The sequence below is a fragment of the Triplophysa rosa genome, linkage group LG23 (assembly GCF_024868665.1).
Source record: "Triplophysa rosa linkage group LG23, Trosa_1v2, whole genome shotgun sequence".
Taxonomy (NCBI): domain Eukaryota; kingdom Metazoa; phylum Chordata; class Actinopteri; order Cypriniformes; family Nemacheilidae; genus Triplophysa; species Triplophysa rosa.
Genome location: NC_079912.1, coordinates 12,870,456 through 12,897,962, shown reverse-complemented (window position 1 = coordinate 12,897,962; position 27,507 = coordinate 12,870,456). Strand labels below are relative to the sequence as shown.

General features: G+C 35.7%; 1 protein-coding gene across 3 annotated transcripts in view; it reads right to left on the bottom strand.

Moving 5' to 3' along the window:
• tpk1 (thiamin pyrophosphokinase 1) overlaps window positions 1–17,839 on the bottom strand; it is a 49,607-nt gene extending 31,768 nt beyond the window's left edge. Inside the window, exons 1-4 of one of the 3 annotated variants that reach the window (XM_057322256.1) lie at window positions 17,783–17,839; window positions 14,658–14,731; window positions 10,998–11,072; window positions 3,894–3,963 (exon numbers count right to left, since the gene is read on the bottom strand). In XM_057322256.1, the coding sequence (XP_057178239.1) occupies window positions 3,894–3,963; window positions 10,998–11,072; window positions 14,658–14,700 (188 nt within the window). In that variant the 5' untranslated portion in view covers window positions 14,701–14,731; window positions 17,783–17,839. The other 2 variants (XM_057322257.1, XM_057322258.1) reach the window with 2 other exon arrangements.
• Between the last annotated feature and the right edge of the window lie 9,668 nt (window positions 17,840–27,507).

The window sequence follows — 27,507 nt, the reverse complement described above, 5'->3', positions numbered from 1 at the left end:
ACAACTAAAGTGTTATTTGTTCAAATTACTTAATATTGTTGTGTGGAACCACTTGACGCAGCTTTTTAAAGTAAATTCAACAAATCAATTTTTTGAGTGTACTCGAGCTTAAAAAGGGATAATTCACCCAAAAATAAACATTCTGTCATCATTTACTCACCCTCAGGTTGTTTCAAACCTGTATATATTTCTTTGTTCTGTTAAACACAAAGAAAGATATTTGTAACAATGTTAGCAATTTTCAGTTCTGTAACATCATCCACTACCACAGCAGGATTTTTAAAAATATTTTGTTGTTCTGTTGAACACGAAGTGAGATATTTTGAAGAATTTAGGAACCCAAAAAGTTCTGGGGTACCTTTGACTACCATTTAATTTTTCCTACTATGACAGTCAATAATGTCACAGAATTCAAAATGGCTAACATTCTTCCATATATTTTCCTGTGTGTTCATCAGAACAAAGTCATTCATACAGGTATGAAATGACATGAGGGTGAGCAAATGATGACAGAATTTTCATTTTTGGGTGAACTATCACTTTAACAATTTTGAATTAATTCCCTTAAAAAGAGGTCAAAATGAGCCGCATTTCCAAACACAGAATGTTTTGCTTGCTGCTCAGATGCAATTTGTTTCCAGCGGGTGAAAATTCCCCTGTGACGGCACTAGGGCTGAAATGATTCCTCGAGTAACTCGAATACAAAAAATCATCCGAGGCAATTTTTGTTGCCTCGAAGCCTCATTTAATCCATTTAACTACAGTACACACGGAGCACTGCGTTTCCCCACGGACCGTTATTACTGACGCACAGCCCGCTAAACTCTATTCATGTTACAGGGCTCTCAAGTCTTTTGCATTCACCGCGAGACACACTCATTTTAGTCTGTTCACACGCTCACACTTTTTTCTCATGCTGATAAATAATTGAGAGCTTATTGAAATGGTGAACTGCTCTTTTTACTTAGTTTTAGTCTATTTTGCGAGTGAAACTTGTTTTCCGGCTGCTTTGAGTTTATAAAACTAGATGCGGACTTGTGGATGCAGAATCCTGTTATTTACACATGTCATCTGTCTGTTCTGCGTGTCTGAGTGAACAAACTGCACAGTTTAATGTGCTACACACACGTGATGCTCATGAATTTGTCTTCGTCTGCGCTTTATGAGGACATGAACACATGAACTTCATCTCCAGAGTTGCTCTGAGAGTTTATTTCAGAACATTTTACTGAGTGAAGCTAACACACTAAAAAATAAGCGTCTTCCGACGACCTGCCAAAATAAAAGTCTGGTTAACTCTTTTTATGTAGACAAATATATGACTATTTAATAGTAAAAAAATAACTAAAACTAATTTAGATAAACTAAATGCATCATGCATAAGCTGAAGTTAGTTGTTTACCTTTGAAATTATTCTTTCTATTTTTATTAATGTTTCTTATTTATACATTTGTATTAGGCCTATATTGCATTTTGAATGTAATATGGCAATGGAATGTACTAAATGGGTTTAGTTTTCACAGATATTAATGTATGCAATTTCAGCAATAAATGTTAATTTTTCTAAAAAAGGAAACAAATTAGTTGTTCATTTTAAGAGACCTGTCTTATTTTCTCTTGTATATTTAGTATTGCTCTTTAATAAAGAAAAAGTACGGGTATATTATCCGAATACCCGATTAATCAATGGAAAATCAGTAGAATACTCGATTACACAAATAATCGATAGCAGCAGCCCTAGACGGCGCATATGGCTAAGTATCTGGACGAAGGCTCCTATACTATGTTCTGAGTAAAATCTGCAGATGACAACAAAAGCATACAAAGTAACACAATGACAGCTACAAGAGAATTGATGGATGTGTCACGGAGCGCTTGCATAGGTGCATTCAAAACATATTGTTTATTTCTTAGAACGTCCTTTGAGGTGTCTGGCCGTGCTGCTTTAAGCTGATAAGCTGAAAAAAACAAGCTTCTGAGGTTTTCGGTTAAAACACACTCGTCTGGCTGTGCGCTGAACGGATCATTAGCTCCTCGGGAAGGCTTTCTTACTTCTTTAAATATGCCTGACGTTACAATAAACCAGCTGTTTGGGGAAATAAGTTCAGTTCGTGTATGCGGCTTATACACATCTATTTCATATTCGCATTTTCTACAATCCTATCTAAATGCACGAAACTTCATTTTAATGGATTTTTGAATGCTTTAAATTGTGTGTTTTAATAACGCAGTGGAATTGAAATACAGTAGGAGTTTTGTGAATTCTAATTTATGTTTGTTAGTTTTGAGGTCATCTCTATGCTACTGTACACCCACATGAGAACAAACAGATATTTAAAGGAACAGATCACCTAAAAATGATCTACTATGTGCCCACAATCAATCATTTACTTAGTTTTTAGCAGTATCTAAATCAGACTACTGTGATTTTAAAAAATTAGCAAGAATTACATTTTTCATAACCGGTCAATATTTATAGAAACTGCAATGGTCCAGCCTCCCCAAAAATCCATTAGACAGCTATAATACAGCTCATATTCTGACCAAANGGTCATCTCTATGCTACTGTACACCCACATGAGAACAAACAGATATTTAAAGGAACAGATCACCTAAAAATGATCTACTATGTGCCCACAATCAATCATTTACTTAGTTTTTAGCAGTATCTAAATCAGACTACTGTGATTTCAAAAAATTAGCAAGAATTACATTTTTCATAACCGGTCAATATTTATAGAAACTGCAATGGTCCAGCCTCCCCCAAAATCCATTAGACAGCTATAATACAGCTCATATTCTGACCAAAAAAAAGACGAGCTGCTGGAGGCAGGCAGGGGACCGGAACTACAGCACGAGCACACAATACATCATCGCATTCCCTTCGTGTTATTTTACATTATGCACGTACACGCCGATTGCCAACAAAACACAGACATATGACTTAGTTTGACTTACCGCATGCAGTTTATTTTAGCACTGGTACTGCGCCATCTATCAGTTTCAAACGATCTCCAAATCCAATGTTATATCCACACGATTTCTATAACATCCATCACTGAAATGCCGTGGACAAAAAAACACACAACTCCTCTCACTATCGCAAGAGTAACGAACTGCAGCTTCAGGCCAACAGCGCAGCCAATCTTGACGCAGTGCAGCCAATCTTGATAAGCGGGTCTTCCTATCTCTTGTTGGTTGGCGCGTGGGCAGGTTATTTCTTTTGCCTTGCCGTGGGTGTGCTTTTCCGGGAGGATTGCCCAATAAAAGTAATAGGATCCCTGTTACGAAACAGGGATCCAGAATTAGAAAAACCTTTCCGAAACAAGTTGGAGTGCTGTGGGAGTGTATCAAGCACAGAAATAGTACGTCATACCTCCAACTCGTTTTTTAACAAGTTAAAAGTAGCATGTTCCCCGATCTTTAAGAAATATGTGTAATATAAGTTATACTAACTTGATTAACTGCGATTAATTGATTTCACAGCACAACAGAATATATTTTTTTGTGTCAAATATTTGTTTAATAAACAAATGCACCAGTGTGTGTTTTGTCCCATCACTCAAATCCTGTGCTTGCACAGTCTGAGTTTTATTTTTAGGTGGAACCAGAAAGGGACCAAACAAAAGAAAACAATTGAAAACAGCCCAGGAGGGGAGGGAAATACCCAATTTAGAGACCTGGAGATGAATCAAGCCTGTCAGACACAGACAAAGGGTGATGGATTAGGAGTCAAGTCTTCTCAAAGCAACCTGGCAAACGGGATACTCTTGTGGTCTTGCAGTTGTGAGAGGCAGCTAACATGCGAAAAGACCCCAGAACCATGACATCAAAAGATCCATCTCTAACCTTGACAGCCGACAGTGAGAGGAGACAAAATTATGGGTTCTCACCTCTCACGACGCACCTCCGTGAGCTCGTAAAGCTGATTGGCCCCTCCATCGGCACATGCTCGGATTTTGGCTGAAACGACAACACGTAAGGGCCTCATTTCACACACATAGGATGTCACCTCCGCTTTTTTACAGGAAAATCTACAAACAGTTACATTACAACACAGATCTGTTAGCATAAATGATTGAAGTGATAAATATCATTGCAATTGCATCATAATACTATATCTTTGAGGCTATTTTAGACCCCCAGCCCGGTAACGGCTGAGATGCTGAAATAAAAACAAATAGATTATTCTAGATCATGGTCAGGCTGACAGTAATGGCCCCCTTGTGCCTTTCTGCAAAAGCACTAATCATTTCAGGATGAAGGTCAGACTGTCCTGTCAGGATCATCATCGATTCTGATAAGCATGGTGAGCCTTGTCATTGTCAAGGTAAGGCCAGTTAGAAAGTGAAACCATGTTAAATACGACACTGGTTTTGGAGAGGAATATGATAACCATGTACGCATAATTGTTTTTGATTTACTGATGGATAATGCCACATACAATATTGTCTAATGTTGTATTGAGTTTTTTTACTGTACCTGAAATATAAAAACACTGTACTATAAGTACACATAATATAAAAACAATGTAGAAGCAGTGGATTCTAAAACTAATATTACATGCAAAATCTTAAAATATATATATAATATACAGTATATGATTTTCTAGTTAAAGGGACAGTTCATCCCAAAATAATTTTTTTATGTATTCATCCTCAGGTCATTCCAGACCTTTATGGTTTCCTTTCTTCTGCCACATACAAAAGAAGATATTTTGAAGAATGTTGGTAACCAAACAGCATTGACTCCCATTGACTTCCACTGTAAGGACACAAAATCACTGAGACATTTCTCAAAGTATCTTCTTTTGTGTTCCACAGAAAATAGAGTCATATACAGGTTCGAACAACATGAGGATGAATAAATGATGAGAAATGTTTTATTTTTGGACGAATTATCCCTTTAAGTCATGTATCTTAAAATAACATTCTTGCATTTTTGTTAATAATTGTAATATATTGTCGTTGTCCTTCCGAAAACTTGGATGTCCAAATTTGCAGTTTTTTAAGAAGTAGAAAAAACACTGTACTTTTAAAATGATTAAATATTGCATTGTCAAAGTGGACAAGCACTTTTTAATACTTTTCATAGGCTAAATATTTTCAAAACCCAGTGACAAATAATGATTTATGGCAAAAAATAAAATATGGAGATACGAGGTTGCGATATTTAATACTTACCTATCCAAGGAAAGACATTTTAAACCTTTAATCTATTAAAAAACACAATTTAATGTGTTCTAATGAATATTCTTTAAACGTGAGCATGAACGCCCAAGTGTTTCAATTTGCTATGCGGCGCAGGGTGACAAATCTGGGAAAGATGTCGCACCATATGCTCAATGCGAAATGTACAAAAAGAACATCTAAGTGACATTAAAATGATAATCCTGCAGACTTTGAAGTTGAGCAGAAGTTCAGAGAAAGTGCTCTGTCTTTCTCTTTTTTTGTAGCTGATGAACTCAAGCACAGAGATGTGGGATTGTCTCTCCAGACAATTGCAAGAGGCAAGAAAACATGAATTCACTGAATACATAGTTATTTTAAACCAGGTGCTTAGAGAACTTCTGCTTTCCTTTGAAGCCGTTTCTTCTTATTTACCAGGAGGAGGTTGGTTATACGTCAGCAATCCTATTATTTAAAAGCGCATTTATAAACAAACAGACGTGACTTTACGCCTTTTATGTTTTTCTAATGCATCTGATGAAAAGAGAGCGAACATTTTCATGGCTGAGTGAAATAAAAACTGATTTTCAGGGACAAGCACTCAGATGCTGCGCTTATGAGTGTAAGGAATTTGTTACAAAGATCATGTCAAGACGAATGTAATCTTGTCAGCACAGTTGGTTTATGGCCAAACGTCAGGGGAATAGGTTTGCATCATATGCCACATGAATAGTGTAAAGTGCAAGACACTGCTGAAATCCTAATGGACACCTACTGGCCTTGAGTGTATTGTTCCAGTTCTGGTCAACCCTTTATGGCGCATGGTGTTTTTACATGCACTGTAAGTCGCTTGGGATAAAAGCACCTGGCAAATGCATTCATGAAAATGTAAATATTGTTAAAAAATAACTTCTCTTCAGGTGTCAAGCACACGGTGCACAGTTAAACACCAGAACAGTTTAATTGCTTCAGCTTTTTCTGCCAGCTAACAGAGGAGGTTGTGGGAGTGATTGAGGCAGGTAGAACATTCAGTTTCTGTTTTACTTGAAGCATCTTCAATAGCACAAAAAGAAAAATCTTCACTCTTGAAAACGTTATGCAGTAAAAAAAAAAAACAGTCGACTTGCCGAGGTCGTCTTGCTTTGGAAGGCACTTAGAAAAACAAATCAGCCTTTTCTGTCTGCTCTCCCACTTGTTCTAGACTAGATTTATACTATTCTCCAAGTCATGTTATGTATTACTAGTCTGCATTATTACTGTTTCTTCACAGTCTATTCTCCTGCGGATACATAACTGACTTAATTTATTGAGTGCCTGATGACATCAGCAGGGCATTAACAAGACACTGTAAAGAAAAAAATCTAACTCTTTTCATCCGATAATGGTACAAGGTTCACGTCTGTCTCTCTAATGATCCAGATAAGATGTAATTAAGAAAACACAACTAAAGTGCAAAATAAAATCTGCTCTTCTGTTCTGAAATAATGCCTCGTGATGGTGCATCCACGCCAGTTATTCATTAGTTTCCAGACGGCTAAATTGGTCTAGCAAAACCCATCATCGTTTGTACGCAGTGCCATTATCTTAGTGTTTGCAATGCGGTCTTGGGAGTTCAATCAAAAGATTTCTCGTGAAGATCCTATCAAAGTAAACAGCGTGTTACATCTCTAACGGGAGAACAGGGTGTCATTCGGTGTAGAGGGGAACACTGGCTAGAAACAAGACTTCACAAGGTCTGAATGCAAATGAGTCATTAATTCACCAGGCAAATATATTAAGATGAAGACGTTTATAAAATGAAGACTTCTCACGCAGAGGAAAAAAGCAATTATATAGCATCTATGACTGTGGATATTTAAGATACCTACATTGCTTTCAGTTCTAAATGACCTGTGAATGTCTAACCTGTGCGTTCAATCACAGTTTGAGATTATGTATTTATTCATCATGAAAAACATTTGTTTTAAACACTTCAAAGATTTGGAATTTATTTCACATGGAACGGTAGATACTAAATCATGCGCCATACAACAAAGCCTCTTAAAATTAATACTGTACTGAAAAACATAAAATCATTTTAAAATATGAATAGTTTTTTATTATGTTGTGTTATTATTTAGCTGTATTTTTTTTGTTCTTATTACTTAATCAAAACAACCCAACTGCAGTTTGATTGATAATAATTGTAGTGCACAATAAAAAAAACACTTCTGTTTTTGCACATGAACTCTCCACATTATAAATATTTTATATTAGAGTATAAATAATAATCATAATCTTTAAAAACCAATAATACTAAATCCATGTTTTTGCTTTGGCCTACAAAACTACTATGGCAAGCCAATAATAGTTTTTTATATATTTCAGAATAGTTTCTAATGTATTATTATATACAGTATATATCTTACAGAAATATTCTTGGTAGCTGTTAGCTTGGATTTTCTGAATGACATGCGCTGTAACTAGCAAGGTTACACTGGCATATTTCTCTGTGAGGAAGAGTTACTTGCGTGATTTCTTTTTTTTGGCATAATTTAAGGTTAAGATACAAAACAGAATCAATCATTCCCCATTCAAGTAAATACGACTCGGTTTTTAGATTAAGTATTACAAATGTGAGAATTATACATTAAAGCACGGATTTTAAAGTTAGACTTTGAATTTTGATGTCCATTCCTTGCTCACACACATATTACACTAAGTATTTAGTTTAATTACATCAGAAGTAACTGTAATTAAATTACAGAAAAAATTAGAGTAATCCCTTACTTTACTTTTTCAAGGGAAAAGTAATTAAATTACAGTAACTAATTACTTAGTAACTAGTTACACCCAACACTGCATTTCCTCACCCTCAAGTTGTTTCAAACCTGTATAAATTTCTTTGTTCTGTTGAACACAAAGAAAGATGAAAGAAAGATAAATGTTAGCAACAGACATTTCTGGGACATCATTGACTACCACAGTAGGAAAAATTAAAATGGTGGTCAAAGGTGCCCTAGAACTGTTTGCTTTCCGAAGTTCAACAGACCAAAAAAATTAAACAATAATTTTTCCTACTATGGTAGTCAATGATGTCCCAGAAATGTCGGTTGCTAACATTTTTCCTGACAGAATTTTAACTTTTGGGTGAAGTATCCCTTTAATGTCAAACTAATTACAAATGGCAGAAATAAATGCTATAAGTCTAAAAGTCATCCAAAATAAAGATATCCATTTAAATAGCTTTACTTTAACTTTAGTAAATTGTAACGTCAGCGTATTTGAACTACAAAGAACTTTGACAAGCTAAGTTACTTATAATTTAAAGCAGCTATACTCAACACTGGTGGCGAGGCCCGCAACAGTAAACAAGACACGTTGAGTTTTCGGTGAGGCAGCGTTATGCCAGTGAGAGGTACTGGAAAAGGTAAATCATTCATGAATGCTCTTTAACTGAAGCCCTAGTGCAGGACAGATAACCTTGTAAATAAACACTTCATAATCCACCAGCAGTGCTTCCTCTTTCTGTCATGAACTTTTCCTACTCGGCGGGTGTTTTATGGGGGACAAATATTGATGAGGCCGAGTTTGCTGTCCCTGATTTAATGTCTTTTGGCAGTGGAGGTAAAGTGAAACTTGTGGCCTTTGTAAATCAAAGAAGGCCGAGTGGTCAGGGAGCAAAATGGAAGGTTAATTTGCCTTTCAAGTTGGTTTCTTTATCCTCAGTTGAGAGGACGGGATGAGTGCATACTTTTTAACCCGTGTCTACAGTTTAACAGAATGAATAAGCATCTCACCATCGTTTAACGTCCTTATCATATAGGACAAAGGCTGTGCCGGAGAGACAAATGTTAGCAAGGCTAACCCATAATCCGATCACTGACCCAAACTTTAACAAAGCTTCAGTTTGAAGAAAGGTTTCAAAAGACTGTTGCTGTAGTATAAAAGAGGCACTTTCACAACAGACAACTTTCACAAGAAATCAAAGGAAATTGAAACATCTACCACAATAAAGGTTTCTGGACAAGAGAGAAAATGGAGTGCTAGACTATATCTGTGGCCATATCAATTTTTGAAGTTTAAAGCACTGGATTGAGTGAAACATCTTACCGGTAACTATGAGAGATGGCTTAATCGGATCTCATTTAGAAAATCATTCTTTACTAGCATTTTTTATATTCAATTCTGTGGCTGTACATTGAAACCGCAGAATAGTACTTCAATTGTCATTTTCATTTTGATACTTCAAAAACAAGATTGGGAAATTGGTGATGTAATGCGTATGTGTATTATATGCCCAGTCTATGGGCATGAGCGAGTGTAGAGGGTATGCACGTGTCATCACTTTCCCACGTGAACACGCCGGAACGCGCCTGCTTGAGTGGTAAAACACTGGGCAAAATGAATGGTTACAATATCAGGAAATGCAACATTTGAGTGTCTAAGAACACCTGATTCCTTTGTATGTCATAAGGTAGTCGTAAGGATCACGGTCGAGTCCACCTGCTTGTAGTTTCAGCAAATAATTGCGTTTTAGTCCCGGTTTTTGTTCCTCCTATTGAATGCAGCCATTTTGCCTTAGTTTTACCACTCAAGGGTGTGTGTCCCGGCGTGTTCACGTGGGAAAGTGACATCAATGCATACCCTCTATTGTACTCTGTACTCTCTATAAAGTTTCTTTACAAAGTGACATAGCCGACTACTGGCCTGGCATGCATAATATAATGGAAAATATGTTTGTTTTTAGTAATTTTTTCTGTGTACCCAAAGGGTGTACAACATATGCCTACCAATCCACCAGTAAGTACTTCCTGTGTCGTTGACACACAAATGTTTGGCTGACAAAACTGGGCTCCATATCCAGCGCTGATAAAATTGGACTCACCAGCTCGGACCTTAGGAGTTTTGAAAACAGTCCAAAAGAAGAGAAGTCCAAAAAAAAAGAGTCTGAATGAGTCGTCTTTGATCATGCTGTGCTAAAGAACAGACACTGGTGGTGCCATAGTGGTGGCATACTGGTGGTAGCTTTACTTCTGAGGCTCGCTGGAGGAGGGGTGGAGCGTCCTGTCCCGGTCCCTCAAGGTATACCATCTGGAAGTGTTTGTTCAGCTCCCAGCAAAACATTCGGGTCCCACCTGCTTCGACTCCAGAGCTGAGCCTCATGAAAAATGCACAGCATCTCTGATGCAACGCGAGAGGAATTACACGGCGAAGTCTTTGAGAAAAACTTATGATAGAAACAAATGCTACAGAACACTGATAAAAACTCTTGCCAACAAATCAGAACGGTGTACAGAAGCAAGTAAACAAGTAAAACCAAATTTAAAGTCATGACAGGCTACATCAAACGGCAAAGAAAAAAGCTTGTTTTAAAGAACAAATACAAGCACTTATTTCGCAGTGGTGAAAAAGCTTTGATACCCCTCAAAATATCTGACGTGAAAACTCCTGTGAGTAGATAAACACTACAGAAGTAAAATAATACGTCTGTGTAAGCATCACTGTAAACTGTGTACAGTTCAGACTGCAACAGGAAAGTAAAGTTGAGTAAGATCAACAATGAAAGGTATAGCTGAAAATCAAAGTTAATTATAAAAAATTATAGAGTTATGCGTTCATGACTAATCCAATGATGGACTAAAAAGATGACTAATGCATTATGGGATATGGGGGCTTCTGTATACCTATACCTTTATACCTATATAATCTATATATAATTTATATCCTAAATATCCCTGATAACGCCCGCCTGACCTTTTCCAGAGAAGTGTACATGGCAAGTCGCGTCACTGTTCTGTACTGCACAAGCATCAAATCAATGGACAATTTTCATTAGAAAATCAATACCTTTACTCCACAGCACATGGAAGTACTGCTCATCCAACGGCTGATTTAGGATAATCAAGCATATCTTTTGTTTTCCTGGGGAAAGAAATGAGGAAAACCACAGTGAATCCTTTGGTTTACGGTGAGGTCATTTACTAAGTGCAAGAGAGAAAAACATTCTAATAATTTCATTTGGTGAGATACTGGTCTAAACAGAAGCAGCTAATAAAAACAGCAAGAGTAATAACCGCGATAATTGAGGCTAATGCGTTCTGTAATTGCCCGAGTACGAATTCTGTTATTTTTTGCAACTGCTAGATATTTTTTATCAGTGTAGTAATAAAAAGCAAACAAAACACTACTTTTGAATAATATTTAAAAAACAACTTCGGAACTGATATCGTTTAACAATTTAAATTGAAAAGATAACTTTTGTGCATGTTGGGGTCACTCCAAAAACAAGGGAAAAATTGTTATAAAAAAAGAAAATATATATTAGTGGTCCTCATATTCTTTGAGCAAATTCTATTTTTTTCCAGGGTAAAATATGAAACAAGTATAAAATCATTTATTTTCACGTAGAGATGATGGGAAGCTATGCTTTAAACATACAGTAAATCTCCCAGTTCCAACATACTGCACAGCAATGACAGTCACTGAACTAATGAACCACAGAACCACACCCACTTTCCACACCCCCAGATTTAGACTCTTTGGTTTGGAGCCCAGTTACTCATGTATTTTTAAGTAATTCTAACATGATGCCAATCAACCCCTTTCTCGATGTGTTGTTTTATTAAAAAAAACATCTCCAAAATCTCTTAATGGCATTAACGCTCAAAGCAAATGCCTTTAGTGCACTTATATTTCTGTATGTTTGAAATTCACCATAAATCACAAAATGGGGAACCAAATGTGAAGGACATCGTGTATGTGTCAAAACTGCCTCCAAATAAATCACGATGCAGCGCCTCGATGCAGGCGTGAACAGAACACATCTTGTGGAACAGACTGGGAAAATATTGAGGTCCCGGGGTGCAAACAGAGTATAAATGAATCACAGCTATAACAACACCCTGCGCTGTGAAGAAAAGGTAGGTGCCTCTGGCCAAATAACATCATTTGTATTTGCAACAATTGTATAACATCTGTTTGTCAATTCAATCACAGATCTGTTGAATTCCTGTAAATTAAATTTATGACAGCCCACATGTTGAGGCTATTTTTGCGCGCTTTTTTTCTGGTTGCTTCCACTCTGTTAATAGAGCAGCAAGGACTTGAATATTTTGCACAGAACATGGAAATCATCAGTTGAAATGCACAGAAATTATTATCATGTACCAAATTAGTTCAGGGCTTGCTGTTCATTAGGATACACCAAATTTGCAATTCAACACATAAACAAGCTCGGTTTAATTAGTTCACAAATTGAAATGAAAAGGACATGAAATGCAATTTCTTAAATATCAATTTATTGATTATGCATGAATCAAAGGATAACCCAAATATATCTGGCCTAGATATTCGGACTGGGCTAAATATCTGGGCCATGTCTTTAATTATTACTTTACTAATGCCATATATAAGTGGTCTAAGGGTGTCCATTTGTATCACTGTATTTTGGTTTACCTCAGTCTTTTCCTCTAAAACCTCTTGTGCATTTAACAGCATGGAAATAAAGCACAGACAGAAACTAATATCAACTATTTATGGCAACCTCAATGCTTTTGTTGGGAGATCTCGCTTCTATCGATGCACCAAAAGAAACAAAAACCTTTATTTTTATTTCATCCATACTTGCATAAAAAGTAATATTAAATTGGAAGGATAGACCAAAAATGTCAATTACACAATGGTTTAATCTTCTAATAGATACTTTAACATATGAGGAAATAACCGCCCTATACTTAGAAATAAAATGGCTGCTTTTGAAAAAATATGGAGCTCTCTTCTATTTGCATATAAACAAGTTGTGGATGTATTGAATCTTTAGTGTCTTTATTCTCCATAAATAGCTCTTGAGTGTATTTGTATGCGTGTCTTATATTTATGTGCTGTATGGTCATGTTACTGTGGTTTCTGTTTTCAGTCGTTCTTTGTATGATCGCATTTGTCTTCACTTCATGCATTGTTTGTACTGTCAGAGCCTGCTTATAATTGTTCTTTTTATGAGCTCAGTTGTCTTAACTTCATGCATGCATATTGCAGCCACACTAATTTGGCCTTAAGCATTAAAAGATTCAATTGCAATATGAATCAACATAAAAAACTAAAATAACACAGAAGAAGATGAATCAGAATGCATTCATTACTGAAATGACCACATGGATCCTCAGACATATTAAAACCGTGACCACAGTTCTGGGCCAATCATTACAGTTTGATTACTTTCTGGTACTATTAGGAAGCACCTAGCCAGACAGAAATATTATTTTTAATTAAATATTTTATTATTTGAGGTTGCCCTCAAATTCTCAAATCAGGGACGCTCTATCCACGTATTTTGTCAGAGGCTGTTAAGCATTTCTGCAGTAAGAAAACTTGACCGGGCTCATTAGCTCATTGCCAAACCGCTTCTACCATCCTGTTAAAAAACAAAACAGCTCCAGTCAGCCTTGGCTGACCTTTGAAGTAAAGGATCCAATGAAGCAGTGTTAATTTGACTAGTTTTAATAGTTCTCTTCTGGCTTGAGTGAATCTCTCCTTAGCAGCGTTGTGACGTTTCTATCAAACTCGTCTTTAAATGTTTCTAATAGTTTCAGCCAAATAGAATAACAATATATTCTTCACAAAGGCTTTTTTTCAGGTGTAATCTCAGCTGATGAGGTAAGTGAAATATTACACTGAATCAACACTCAGCCTGTCCGTGAAAATGTCTTACACTGTACGGTTTTGCAGTGTAAAGGTTTTTTTTGTAGAATTAAAAAACGGCAATGCTTTACAATAAGGTTGAATTTGTTAACATTAGCTAACCTGAACTATGAGCAATATAGTTTTTCAGCATGTATGTTAGTTAATAGTTATTCATGTTAGTGCTGGGCGGTTTGACAAGAAAAATCATGGTTATTTTATGAATTCTGATGGTTTCACGCTTTATCTAAAAAAAAGCTTGTTTTTAATGTGCAAGACAAATATCCAAAATATTGATAAAACAAGTATCGAGGCTATTAGGGATGTGCTGTGAGGAAATTTCCCCACCAATTCTTTGGGTATGGCAGTACATATGGGCCCGGGAGAATTGGGGTCCCGCATCCGAGCGTACGGAGGAGAAGGCAGAGAACGGAGGGAGACAGTTACAACATTTGATTTAAAAAATGTGTTAGTAAAAGTTCAAATTAACATGAACTAAGATTAATAAATGCTGTAGAAGTATTGTTCAGTGTTAGTTCATGTTGGCTAATGTATTAACTAATGTTAACAAATACAACCTTATTGCAACATGTTACCGAATAACTATTATAGCAAAATAGAACCAAGAGTCTTAGACTAAATGCTGTGTAACTGTGTACATATATGCAAAAACCCTCTTTAAGTAACACATTTACAGGCCCTTGTAAAAAAGAAAAAAAATGAACCGTGTGTAGGTTCTTTGGAAAAAGGTTTTAACGCAGGCATGCATAGACAGGAAACGCTGCGCTAAATACATTCAGACTTTTAAATGAGTTTAACATGAATAAATACCTGAAGGCAGAAGGCAATCTAATGGAGTAAATTCTTCATCCATGGCCTTGGTTATAATCAGCTGTATTCATCAACTGAAGAAAAACACAAATACAAGACAATAAATAAAAATGTTCTACGACAAAGAACCTTATTTTCTCAGCAAAGATGACCTAATTACAGTACACGGCATTCAGAACAGCTTTTAGTTTTTTCGATGGCAGGTAGAAGTGATCCCTCACCTTTGTTCATTCATTCACTCTTCAGTCTCATACATTAACTCTCCACTCTGTGTCTACTAACCTCTTTTTATCTTATGTCCTCTTGCCCTGCTTCTATAATGTGTTACAATTTTACATAAGGGTATCTAATGTTTAACAGTAAACCCCTTCGAGCTGATGTGTGATCAGGAAGTTGATGTAAACATTTAAAATTAGACAAACATCATAAAAACATATCATTCATCCATCAACTTTTGCAGTGAAATGTTAAGCAAACACAACTCGAAGAGTAACATTTTTCAAAAAAGTTGACAGGTGCGTGTTTAGGGCTGTTACACCATTGTAAATACAATTTACAAGAGTGAACACAAATCACTTTTATTCCATCTGTCACTATTTGAATTCAGTCAAGCTATGGTTTGTAAACCCAAAACCTATACTACCTACTGACTGTTGTAATTTTCTTTAAAAAAATACATTTAAATGACAAATCCTAAAGGTTCAAGCATCTTCTGACATGACTATCATTGATTGTCACATCTCACCCTGAAACAGATATCTCATCCCTGCCTACTCCTGACAGAGCTGTATGCCAGATAAATTTATAAATACTCAACAGAGTGCAAAACGTCATTTCATGGATCAATCCAGTGGAGAGTAACAAATCAATGCAGGTGCAGAGGTATCCCTAACACTCTGCCAAAATGGATCAACATAGCAACTAAAAGGGGCTAATCCAACCTGCCACCCGCAATACTACTGACGCAAGTGAAGTGCTGTCAGAAAGAAATTGCACCAGCACTGAATGAGGGAACACATTTCTCTAGCACTTGGGTCTTGGAAGAAACTGTTAACCCTCATGTCATTCCAAACTAGTTTTTTTACAGTGAACATAAAAACACTAAAAAAGCTCCATAATAGCGCGCCATATGAGTATACATGGTGCTTTATTGCAAGTCCTCTGCAGCCATACAATACAGGAACAAACTGACATCTAACTCATTATTTACTGACAATGTTGCCATTTTACTAAAATCACATCTAATCTGGGCACAATTTGTATGACTATTTATATAAACCTCTTTAAAGTCTTTTGGAGAATAATCAAAGACACTAGGGCACTGTGAACTGTATAAAGAAGGTGAATAAATGATGACATTTCTCTAATCCTTCCCTTATGAAAATTAACCATGCTTTTACTACAGCAACAACCACAGTTTTATGTAGTAAAACCATGGTAAACACACACTCCCACACTCCCACAGCCCAAAGACCAGCAGGTTAGGTTGATTGAGAATTCCAAATTGTCCCCCCAACTTGTGCATGGATCAAACAGACTTGTAGTTCTCCCCATGAATATAGCCTTAGATGCTGGAATGGCGTTAAGAAAGAAACAAATAAATAACTAAATAAATATATTAATACAGGAACTTGAGCCTTACATAGAAATACAATTACTCTTGTGTGTAATTAGTAATAATATGTAATTCTGAACAGAATGCCCAGTTCTTTACTTTATTTGTATAAGAATGTCAGTAAAATAACCTTTACAAGAACAATGTACATAAGAAACAAAACTAAATGCAAATAATAAAATGAAACATTATATACGGGGCATTATATACTGTAGTTGCTATATAAAAGCATGAGGCATTTGTCACAAATCCACATAAACTGGAATAAGTTAGCCAGGGTATCGTAAGTTGGACAAAAACCCATGGGTGAATTTTTGCAAGCAGAAAAAGCAAACCAAACTACAATGAATACAGGTTTACCCAAAGCAAGCACAAATGGTTTATGCCGACCACAGTGTGCGGTGAATTACTGTCTGCCGAGAACATGAAACCATAATTATTCAATTGACATTTAGAAACAAAACACCACAATAAACACTGTCAAAAATCACACTTTAGCTGTTGTTTATGCATTTACAATGAACTTTACTATTCAGCATATACTGTATCAATTTGTCAGGTCTATGCATTCATAGTAATATTAGGCTAATACGTTTTTAAGACTGTTATATATTTTGAACGATAAACAACTGTTGGATTTTACCATTACAAAACATGTGAAAGAAAACCAGTTGAAAACTATTGTACAACGTTTGCTTTTGTAGACTTCAAAAAACAATAACTAAAGTAAAAGTAAGTTTTTACCTTATTATGTGTGTAATTAATATGGCCCCTGTTGTGTGGTTATTTGCCTCTGGGTGGTTTTGTAATTAGTCGTTTTGACTGATATTTCAAGGCTCTCTGACTTTGTCAGGGGAAATTCTCAGTTTGACATCAGTTTTTGGTTTACTTTGAAGAAATGCCCGGGTTCATTCTCAGGTTGCACGAATTACAATTATAAACTTCATTAACACTGCTTCATCCCTGATTCCCTCAAATTAAATCACAAAGCAAGAGCACCTTTACAGAGACTAGAGAATGTACTCGATTTGCATTTCCTAAAGGAAATACCAGTACTCCAAGGAAGCATAGGAAAATTGTTATGCTTTTATGTTTAAGGCAAGGCAAGTTTGTGGTTGAAGGTTGTTTTTAAGCTATACGTAAATAAAACAAACTGAATCATATCCGCTTTTTATGACACTCAGCAGCACGCGAAACATCAAATAAGCAATACAAACAAATCGTTAAAATCGCACTGACATACATATTCCTCACCATTTAAACTGAACAGATAACGGCACAACCAAACACAAAGCGACAAGAATCATTTTCATACTATACATCTACCCAGTGAGTCACTGGAGGTTTCGTAAATCCTACAGAGCCTCCTAGATAGACAGCATTTTTGGTAATTATATCAGTAAATGTTCAGTAATCGATCAGTATTTTGGCGCCTATAATGCCCCCAAATGCAGTCTAGGTAGTCAGCTCACTAGGTTTCAAGCTACAGCCCGTGTCTCTGCGTACTCACTCTCTGAATGTATCCAAGCAGCATATGTGTTCGGCACGATTTATTTACAGACAACGAGTCCCAGCAAGACAAGCCCTTCAGCTCTTGAATTAACTGTGTATATCACAGTGACATCTACAGGTGGACTGTATAACTTCACCATTTACAGTCACTTAAAAACAGGAAATGACACCTCGAGATGGTTTCATACATTTGAAAAAATGTAGCCGTGTAAAGAGAACGATTAGGCTATTATTAACTCCTTTTCAAGAATGTGTGTTGGATCTAAACAACACTAGTTATTTTGCATTATTTAGAGTCCATACATAGGCTTTGCGCATAGATATCTTAAATAGCTTACAAATCTTACAAATAACAACAACAACAATAATAATAATAATAATGATAATAACAATAATTATAAGTATAAGTACTGGTGTTATTATTATTATTATTATAAATAAATACATGAAAATTGAACAGACCTCCTGTGGTACCTCTTGTACAATAAACATAATAAATAATGCAATTTGTTTTCTATTACTGACTGAAATTAGCAGAGGATCCTGTATTTATATATTTACAAAATAACCAAATTATGGAGTCAGGCTGTTCTCATTTGGAACGGACACAAATTCTCATTGAATGGACACAAAAGCACATTTCTCATGCAGCATATCTTTTGTGTTCCACAAAAAAAGAGGCATTTAATGTATGGGATTTGAAAGACTAGAGTGAATAAATGATGACAGAATTTTCATTTTTGGGGGTAATTGCTCTTATTAATAAAGGCTACTTTTTACAATTATGAAATGATTAGAACGTTTTACCAGCATTTTCGTTGTATTGTTGAAGAGTTAATCACACAGCCATCGCAGTATTCATACCTTTAATATAACACTATTTCTGATAGAAATGCTCATGGTCTCCAGAAAATGGTGTTATGTCAAGGTTTTACAAATAGCTGTACATTTGACCACATATACATAAATCATAAATCATCCATCACCGATTCTGCTGACCTGGAGAAAATAGGCCCATCAGAAGTACAGCGTTCTGTCAGCCGGTGGTAAACAAAAGGGAACTCTAATTTGATAAGGGACACCAAGGTTAAATTTTCCCACACAGCACACAATCCGGGGTCACCAAAGCTTTTCCAGCCAGCTGTAAAATTCTTCTTCTGTATGAAAGCTTGTGTAAGACTGATAAGGCCAATTTCATGAGACAAGCTGGTTAGAAAAGCACAGCCTTGTATTCACTGAGTTGCCTGCCACTTTGTACACATTGATATATCCTGTCTGGCAAGAAATATATAAACAACCAGATTATTGGAGTAATTAAACCAGATTATTGGAGTATTGTAACTGTGATTCTGATACTTACTGAAGAATCAGAACATCCAAGTTGATTAATTGCGCTATTTCTTGATGTTCTATCTTAAGAGTTATTGACTGTTATTAACTTATGGAAACTGGTTTGGTAAATGTGATTCATGGAGCCTTCAGATAGTTCCAGGAAGTTATGTTTTCTCTTTAAATGCTTTATTTATTTCATTTTTTATTCATTAAATGGCTTTCGTCTTTAAATGGGTTACAAGTTTACCTCAGTTGGTCTGTTTAGTCGCAGCTCTATGCGTTATATAGCATCAAATCCTTTGTCTGCAACAACTGGCCTCAATTTGCTATAAATCCTCTAGTAATACAATCTGTCTGTGTCTTTTCCTTAAATTTGGTTTTCTCTTACAAATATCATTAATCATGGCATGTAAATATATTAAGACCTCTATTTTGCCCATTTAAATTAGTTGTGCGCATTGAAATTATGTTGTGACAAAATGTTATGCATTGTGTTGCATTAGCTCAGCTAAACTGAACAACAGCAAAAAATATTTTTTCTTAGTTTTGCAATGCTCAGCAGTTGCTATAATTCTCCATACTCCCTTTCACATTGATTTGTAGGTACTCTTTTGCCTCTGACAATGTACTGCTGACAAATGAAGGCAATCCAAAAGTTTGCAGAGTTTGCATTTGGTTTGGGAATTATTTATGATAGATAAAAACGATTTGAAATGTGTGATGAGCTTGGTATTAAGGTGACCTGAAGCAAAAGAATGTGAACACAGGACACACATCAAGTACGAGGCCAATGATCACACCTCACAGAGAGTTAAAAGCTTCAGTCACACAGTCATGTTCTGTACGGCCCAATTAAATGTAGATTGTGCTTGGAATTGCAAAGAAATTAAAATAATAACTCTCCTTAGCGTTTACCATTGAATCATTTTTAAAAAGCTATAAATTATCATTTAAAATCTAATTGAGATTTTTCTGAGTATTTATCCCGAAGTCAGAAAATGTATTTTTTGTCTTGCTCTCAAATGTACTGTACTTTCTAGGTTTGTCAGAAGTGATTGCAGTTCTGTGAAATATTGATAATACTGGATTAAAGTGGATTAAATTTGATTTTTGTGTTTTATAATAATTTATAATGAATATATACAGTTATGCATAAAAGAAGATAAATCTTGATGTATGTGTTTGATTTATGCATTCATCATAGTAGCAGGTGAGGCTCTATTAACCCTTTATTTTCTCAATCTGTTTTGAGATTAAAATTGAGATTAAAAATGCCAAGCAATTAATTTAAAATGAGCGAGAATACTGACTTAATCTAATATTTTCAAGCAAAAATGCTGTTAAACTGAAGAAACATTGTAAATTGTAAAGTTAAAGTGCAGAGAAACATGTGACTGTCATTCTTTATCTAGGTGTGAATAGAAAATGTGAGCAGCAAAAGTTTTAGAAAAACTTTTTCTTTGGAGACATAAGAAAACAAAAGCTATACAAATTGTGTACCAAATCTACATAAAATCATGCAGATGTATTTTATGTTACCTTTTTACAGATAAAATAGTTACTACTGGGAAATGCTTTTAACCATAAAACAAATATTGATATTTGTCTTCAGATGCTAAAGTGATTCTGCATCAGGCCCTTTTTAATAGATCCCGCCTGCAAGTAACTGATATTACTGAATCAGAACACACACAGATTGAAGTATCTGACGAGATTGAAAGCATATGGAGATGGAATGTCTCAAATCGTTCGCTGCTGAAAATTGTTTTGAAATTACAATGTATTTTTATGGTAAATCTTCACATTAATTTAAATTCTTTCCGTTTCTTCAGCAAATGTAACTGTAATAGTAATACTTCGAATAGATTCTCGGAAGATTGTAAGTGCCTTCTTATGGTGGTGTACATTCTGCTGCTTTAAGATTTCGTCGACCAACCAGGAACCATAAAAATGATAAAATCATCATTTTTCAATAGCAACAGCAAAAAAGCGTAGAGTATGGCCTTTTTTTAAGTTATATTTTTAGGGCTTTTATGCCTTTAATGACAGTACAGTGGAGAGTAGACAGGAAGTCATTTGGAGAAGACAGGGGAGCTGGAGCGGCAAAGGACCGCTGAGAATGGAAATCGAACCCGGGTCGCCTAGAACATACTGGCGCTATGTGTCAGCGCACTAACCACAAGGCTATCTGGCCTGAGGTAGAGTATAACCTTTAAAGACAGCATAAAACACAAAAAAATACATTTTCTACCCAAATAATGTAGTTTAAAATATATATATATATATATATATATACAGCAGGTAAAACTGTAGGGTGACACCTCATGTTTACATCCACACAGCACTAGCTGCTTTAAACAATGATGTTTTGATGATTTTACAATGATTGTGAACATATTTTCTCCCAATAATGTCCATTTTTATTTAAAAATGTATTTAAAGGGGTAATATGACAAACGAATATTATCGTTTGTTTTAGATGTAATGCAATGTGTATACACGATTTAAGGTTCAAAAACGCTGTATTTTCCACATATGATGCATGTTTGTGTCTCCTCTTTGCTCCGCCTCTCTGAAACGCGCAAATTTTTTACAAAGCGCATCGCTCTGAAAAGCGAGGTGTGCTATGATTGGCCAGTTAACCAGTGCGTAGTGATTGGTCGAATACTCCAAGCATGTGATGGAAATGTTACGCCTCTTACCATATTTGGAACATCAGGTTCCAAAGCAATTGTACTGACAGGTACGCCCACCTTACTTCCGTATACATTTGGCCGGTCTTAGTCAACTCATACCCCGAACTGATGTAGATTTGTGGGGGTGTGGTTACACGAGGCGTTTCAGTCAGGTCTGGGTGAGCATTCGCTTTTAGATAGAATGCATCTTTTGTTACGACACTTTAATTTTTGCAATTTTACATGTCTAATACATGCATGGGCAACTTATAACACACCAAAGACACAGAAAAACATGTGCTCGCGCCATATGACCCCTTTAAATAATCTTGGACTGGCTAGAACGTTCTTTGTTGAAATCTCAGGCCCAAACATAAAATTAGCATTCAGATTTTGGACAATCCCCTCAGGAACCTCAGCTTGGCAGAAAAACGAGAGGCCATTCATGAGATTTTCCATTAGAAAAGAACAATATGTACGTATAGAGAGGGGGGAAATTGGTAAAATAATACATAATACATGAAGCTTCATTACTTTTTGGAAAAATATTCTCTAATTTTCATTTTGACAATGAGCACTGAAGGGTCAATGGACAATGTTAGCACAGGTGATGAGAGGGTTGTATAGTCTGTATTCAAATAAGCCTGAGTTTATGAAGCAAGCATGTGCATAACTTACAGCTTGAAGACATGAACCTATATAGGTATTTATTTATTATACTTTACTTCATCAATTTCCTCTGCATTCTTTATCATTCTTTATGGTTAGTCTCAGTAATCATTAATCTAGACCGGTTTTATAAATCTGGCATATAGGCTCAGGCAAAGGGTACATTTCTCCAATAGTGCTCTTTCTCTCATTCCTTTAAATGTTTGAGCTTTGAGTTTGGTGTTGGTTTGGTACTTGAGCTTTACTGATGGAGGTTCCTGCTTTATCAGAATGCTGAGGAGAGTGTAGAATTCATTTTTACTAGTAACAAGTCCTGCGCTTACTCAAGCACACAATCTGTGTGGCAGGTCAAGTTAAGGTACGTATGCTCAGTTTGAGAACAGAATACAAAATGCAAGGAAGATATGAGTGCAATATGACTCAATACACTGTAAACCCGAATGTTCAAAGAAATTAAACGGTTTAAGTAGTGTAAACTTAATTTTATATAAAAAAATTCCTAACTTAAATGTTTTGAGTTCCTGTAACTAATTCTTACTTTTGAGTTAGTTTAACTTAATTTCAACAAGTTAATTCAAGATGATTTGTTGAGAATGAAATTCAGTTCCCAGCATGCTTTGCGTGAGACTGCATTAGGAAAGTAAATTTTGAAATGAAGTGTTATTTTATGAGTTTTTAGAAAGGAAAAAGCCTTGTTAATGATGAATGTTCAATTATCTTGGATATTTAGAAGAGTTTGTTGTGTTTTTGACTTTTGGGGTTACCATCGTTCAGAAGAGTGGTGCTTATGCTTAGGTTGTGGGAGGTGCAATTGCAGTCGTGCGTGCGTGCGTGCGTGCGTGTTGCATCACTCTCTGTGAAGGCTGTTTGTTAATTGTTGATGCAGCTGAACTGTTTAGGTTGTCTTAAGACCTTTCATTTATTTAGCTGTAAATAAAAAAAGTTACTTTGCTAAATGTTCAAAATTAGAAGGAGTCAACAACAGTACAACAAACTCAAAACTTACTAGTTTTGCTTACTTAAAATTGGGAACATCATAACTCAAAAACTTTGATGTAACTGATTACCTCAAATTTTTTGAGTATTCCCAACTTATTCGGGTTTACAGTGTACAGTAGTGGGTCACATCTCACTACTTTTAATGCACATTCAAAGGAGTAGTTCACCCAAACACGAAAATTCGGTCATCATTTACTCACTTTCTTGTCATTTCAAACCTTTCTTCTGCAGAACAAAAAAGAAGATATTTTAAAGAATGTTGATAACCGAACAATGGTGGTATTGATGTGTCTACACAATTGAAGTGAATGGGTACACTTCTATTTTTCTCTTTACAATTTTCTTCAAAATATATATTTTTGTGTTCTGCAGATGAAAGAAAGAAAAAGGTTTGGAATGACACGATGGGGAGTAATTGATGAAAATCATTTTTTTGGGGGTCAAAAAAATGTCACTTTTTTGGTAGGTTGTGTTAATTGTTTTAATGTCTTAGAAACTTACATATGATATCGAGTCTCTTTAAAACTTTATTTATTCAAAGAAAAAGTTTTTCTGTCTGTGTTTCTTTCTATATGTTTTCAGTCTTGTTTTCTTTTTTGTGCAATTTATCTGCACAAACGCTGTAAATTTTTAGAATTACGTTCATATATTGTTAATATTTAAATATGCTCATTGCATTTGAGCAAAGTAAACAACATTATGAATGGATGCTCATAGAGAATTCATGATAAAGATATGAAAAAAAACAACAATTGAAAACAGATTCTCCATCATAACATTATACATTTAAGGCATATTCGGTGGTATTTGACTATATCCAAAAGGCAGGAGAATGTGTAAACTGAAATTACTTTTTTATCTTTAGAACCCCAGTGACTCACAAAGTGGAGCACATTGCATTTTTCATATTGTATTTTGCAGAACATGATAAATTACCATGTTAAAACTTCTTCAAAACCACAATAGGCTGCATTTTTCTCATTTCAGGTGAATACGTTTGAATACAACGGAATGTTAAACTTACACTTATTGAATGTTGAATGCATTTTTATACTTGCATCTCATAAATGCTTATCTGGGCCCTTGGGTGTTCCAAAGCAAGATCCTAGTTGGATAAAAAATGACTTATCTACCTTGCCATATCTCTAACAATATAATATTTTCCTTTTTGGTTGCATGTATGTGCTAAATCCTAGATTTTCTGTCTTAAAGTTAAGACCCTGTGATTGGCGATTTGGCAGGTGTTTTCCTAACAGGGTCCTGATGGAGAGGAAAAAGGCAATCAGTCTGTCTGCAGTTCGACTTGTCTGACTCAGTCATTATGGGTCTGTCAAAACGCAGACTGAACAACCTTATAATTACCCCCACATGTCGACAGAGCTACACGAACCTGCGCTGCCAATAGTATTCCTGCGGTGATCTGCTATGTTAAAGCAACTACCTAAAACAACCTGATCGTTCGTAATACAGTATATAACTCATTGAAGGGAAACTAGCAATGCATTATCAGAGCCCACTTGAATTAACCAGTCCTATTTGCTTGTGATCTTTTTATTGCTTGTGATAAGCAATAACATTTGAATACCGTCGGAGCACTGCTAGCTCGAAATGAGATGTCTTTTACATTTGATTTGATAAACAGGCTTGCCATCAAACTGTTGCGGAGTGAAATGACATTTGGCTTAAAACCTGTGAGTGCAGCAGTCTGTCGGAGCTCTTTGAAAGCTCGGATGGTACACAGGGTGTTATTGAGAACAGCAACATGTGATTAAATCACAATAACACCGGCATCCAGTCACAGTAGCATTGCCTGTTTTGTGATTCGGGTTTCAAAAGGTACACCTTGTACAGTATGTTTAGAATCATGATAAACATAAATAATCCCCAATTAGCTCTTATAATGAATAGTTTTAGAGTTTCTCACATTTGGGTTTATGTGATCTTGGAATCGCACCATTAGCTTGGGTCATCAAATTAGATCTCATTTGTTCAATATTTTTCATTAAATATGAGCAAGATGTACTTTGCCAGGTTGCCAAAGTGTGAAATATTTCTCTCTGTAAAATCCACCAACAATTCCTCTCCTCACGGAAATATCAGCGTGATTTAGCCTGCGATCTATTAAAATGAACTTTCCTTTCATTATTGTAGAAACCACCCCTAGACCTTTGTAAATAACAGAGGCATATAGATATAAATGGCAGGCTGCGGCCATTAATCTCTGTTTCTCTTGCTCCTTATACAATAAAAGGTCTTAAGATGGCATGATTACAACACCGACTGTTCCTCTCTGAGATTTATAGCGGTTGTATGATCAAATTCAAGGCAAATTAAAGGAAAATAACAGTAATGCATCAGCTTTTGCTGATTGCCACTGATCAGCCAATAGCTCATGGCCTCAAGCTGTAAAAAAATCTCATTATAACGCTTTTTCTTTATACATTGCTCTTTCAAATGGACACTGGCCATCTGCAGTGGAATAACAAGGAAGCTTGCCCACAGCAGGGACAAAACCATTGCTTTGCTTCTTCTATATTCTTCTAGACTTACGGGACCAACAATCATTACAGCTTGCTTTTTCTTCACGAGACTGTTGATGAGTGAATCAAACCATTTATAATTTGTTTAAAGAAATATGAAAATCTTCAATTGACTTCCGGTACATTAATAGTATGTCTAGCAGCATAATTGTAAAAATGTAATAGACAGAGATGATTTCGTTTCAATGTTTGCATAAAGGATTGAAATGTCTTACATGTTTAACCATTTACAGCTGCCTCAACACATAGTCACCAACAGTCCAAAAAGTGAAAAATCTTTCATCATTTACCTCATGTCATTCCAAACCTGTATGACTTTCTTTCTTATGCGGAACACAATGTAAGATATTTTAAAGAACATTAAATACTGAACAACATTGGACCCCTTTGACTTCCATGGACACAAAACCACTGAGACATTTCTCAAAATATCTTCTTTTGTGTTGCACAGAAACTAAAGATAAACTTTTAGTTCGTGGTGTCGTGTGAACATATGCATGTATGAACTCACAAAGTTTGTGAAATTCACAGTGTGTTTTGGCATTTTAAATGTGTGACACACATGCTCTATGATATACAGAGCCACCCTGTCAGCTCCACTGATGAGAATTGGTACATGCACCTTTCAAATATCACTCCATAACAAAGTGCAATGACATTTGTGTAATTCACACTCACAGTTGTTCAGTGCTGTAAATAATGATTTTTTATAATTGCTAACAGATGCTAACACAAGGCTGCTAAGAACTGAAATAGGTGTTTGAGGTGCAAATGTCAGAACAGATTTAACGTCATAGAGCTGCTAATCTAACACTTTATTCAGATAGTCAGATTTATACTATGATTACTTCGCACTTTTTAGAAGGAAAGTAGTTTTCCCAGAGGATAAGAGTTTTGTACTAATTTACTCCTGAGGTGAATGTTTGAGATTAAAGATATTAATTTTCATTCTGTTTTGACAGGAAGTAGATGCTCTTACTAATGTGTATTACTTGACACGCTATGGAGGGGAAAAAATGTCAATGAATGAAAAATAAATATGTTAAAATTACATTTACATTTATTTATTTGGCAGACGCTTTTATCCAAAGCGACTTACAAGTAGGAGAGCATATAAACATTTTGTTACCACGCTAAACATACCGTTAGTTTACAAGGCCATGCTACTAGGAGGATTAAAGCTGGAGTAAGCAAATAAGAGAATTAACAAGAAGATTTGTTTTTAGACACATGACAGACAGTTATTGGTTAGACAAATAAATGCGGAACAGGTATGTTTTGAGCAGTTTTTTGAAAGTTGTGAAGGATGCTGCAGTTCGGGTGGAGGCTGGCAGTTCATTCCACCACAAGGGGAACCGAATGAGTAAAGGTTTTTGCAAGCGATTTGGTGCTTCGCTGTGATGGAACAACCAGGCGTCGCTCATTTTCAGACCGAAGATGATGGGAGGGGATGAAGACCTGGAGCAGTGAGTTAAGGTAAAACATTTTTTTGACAAGCATTCACTCAA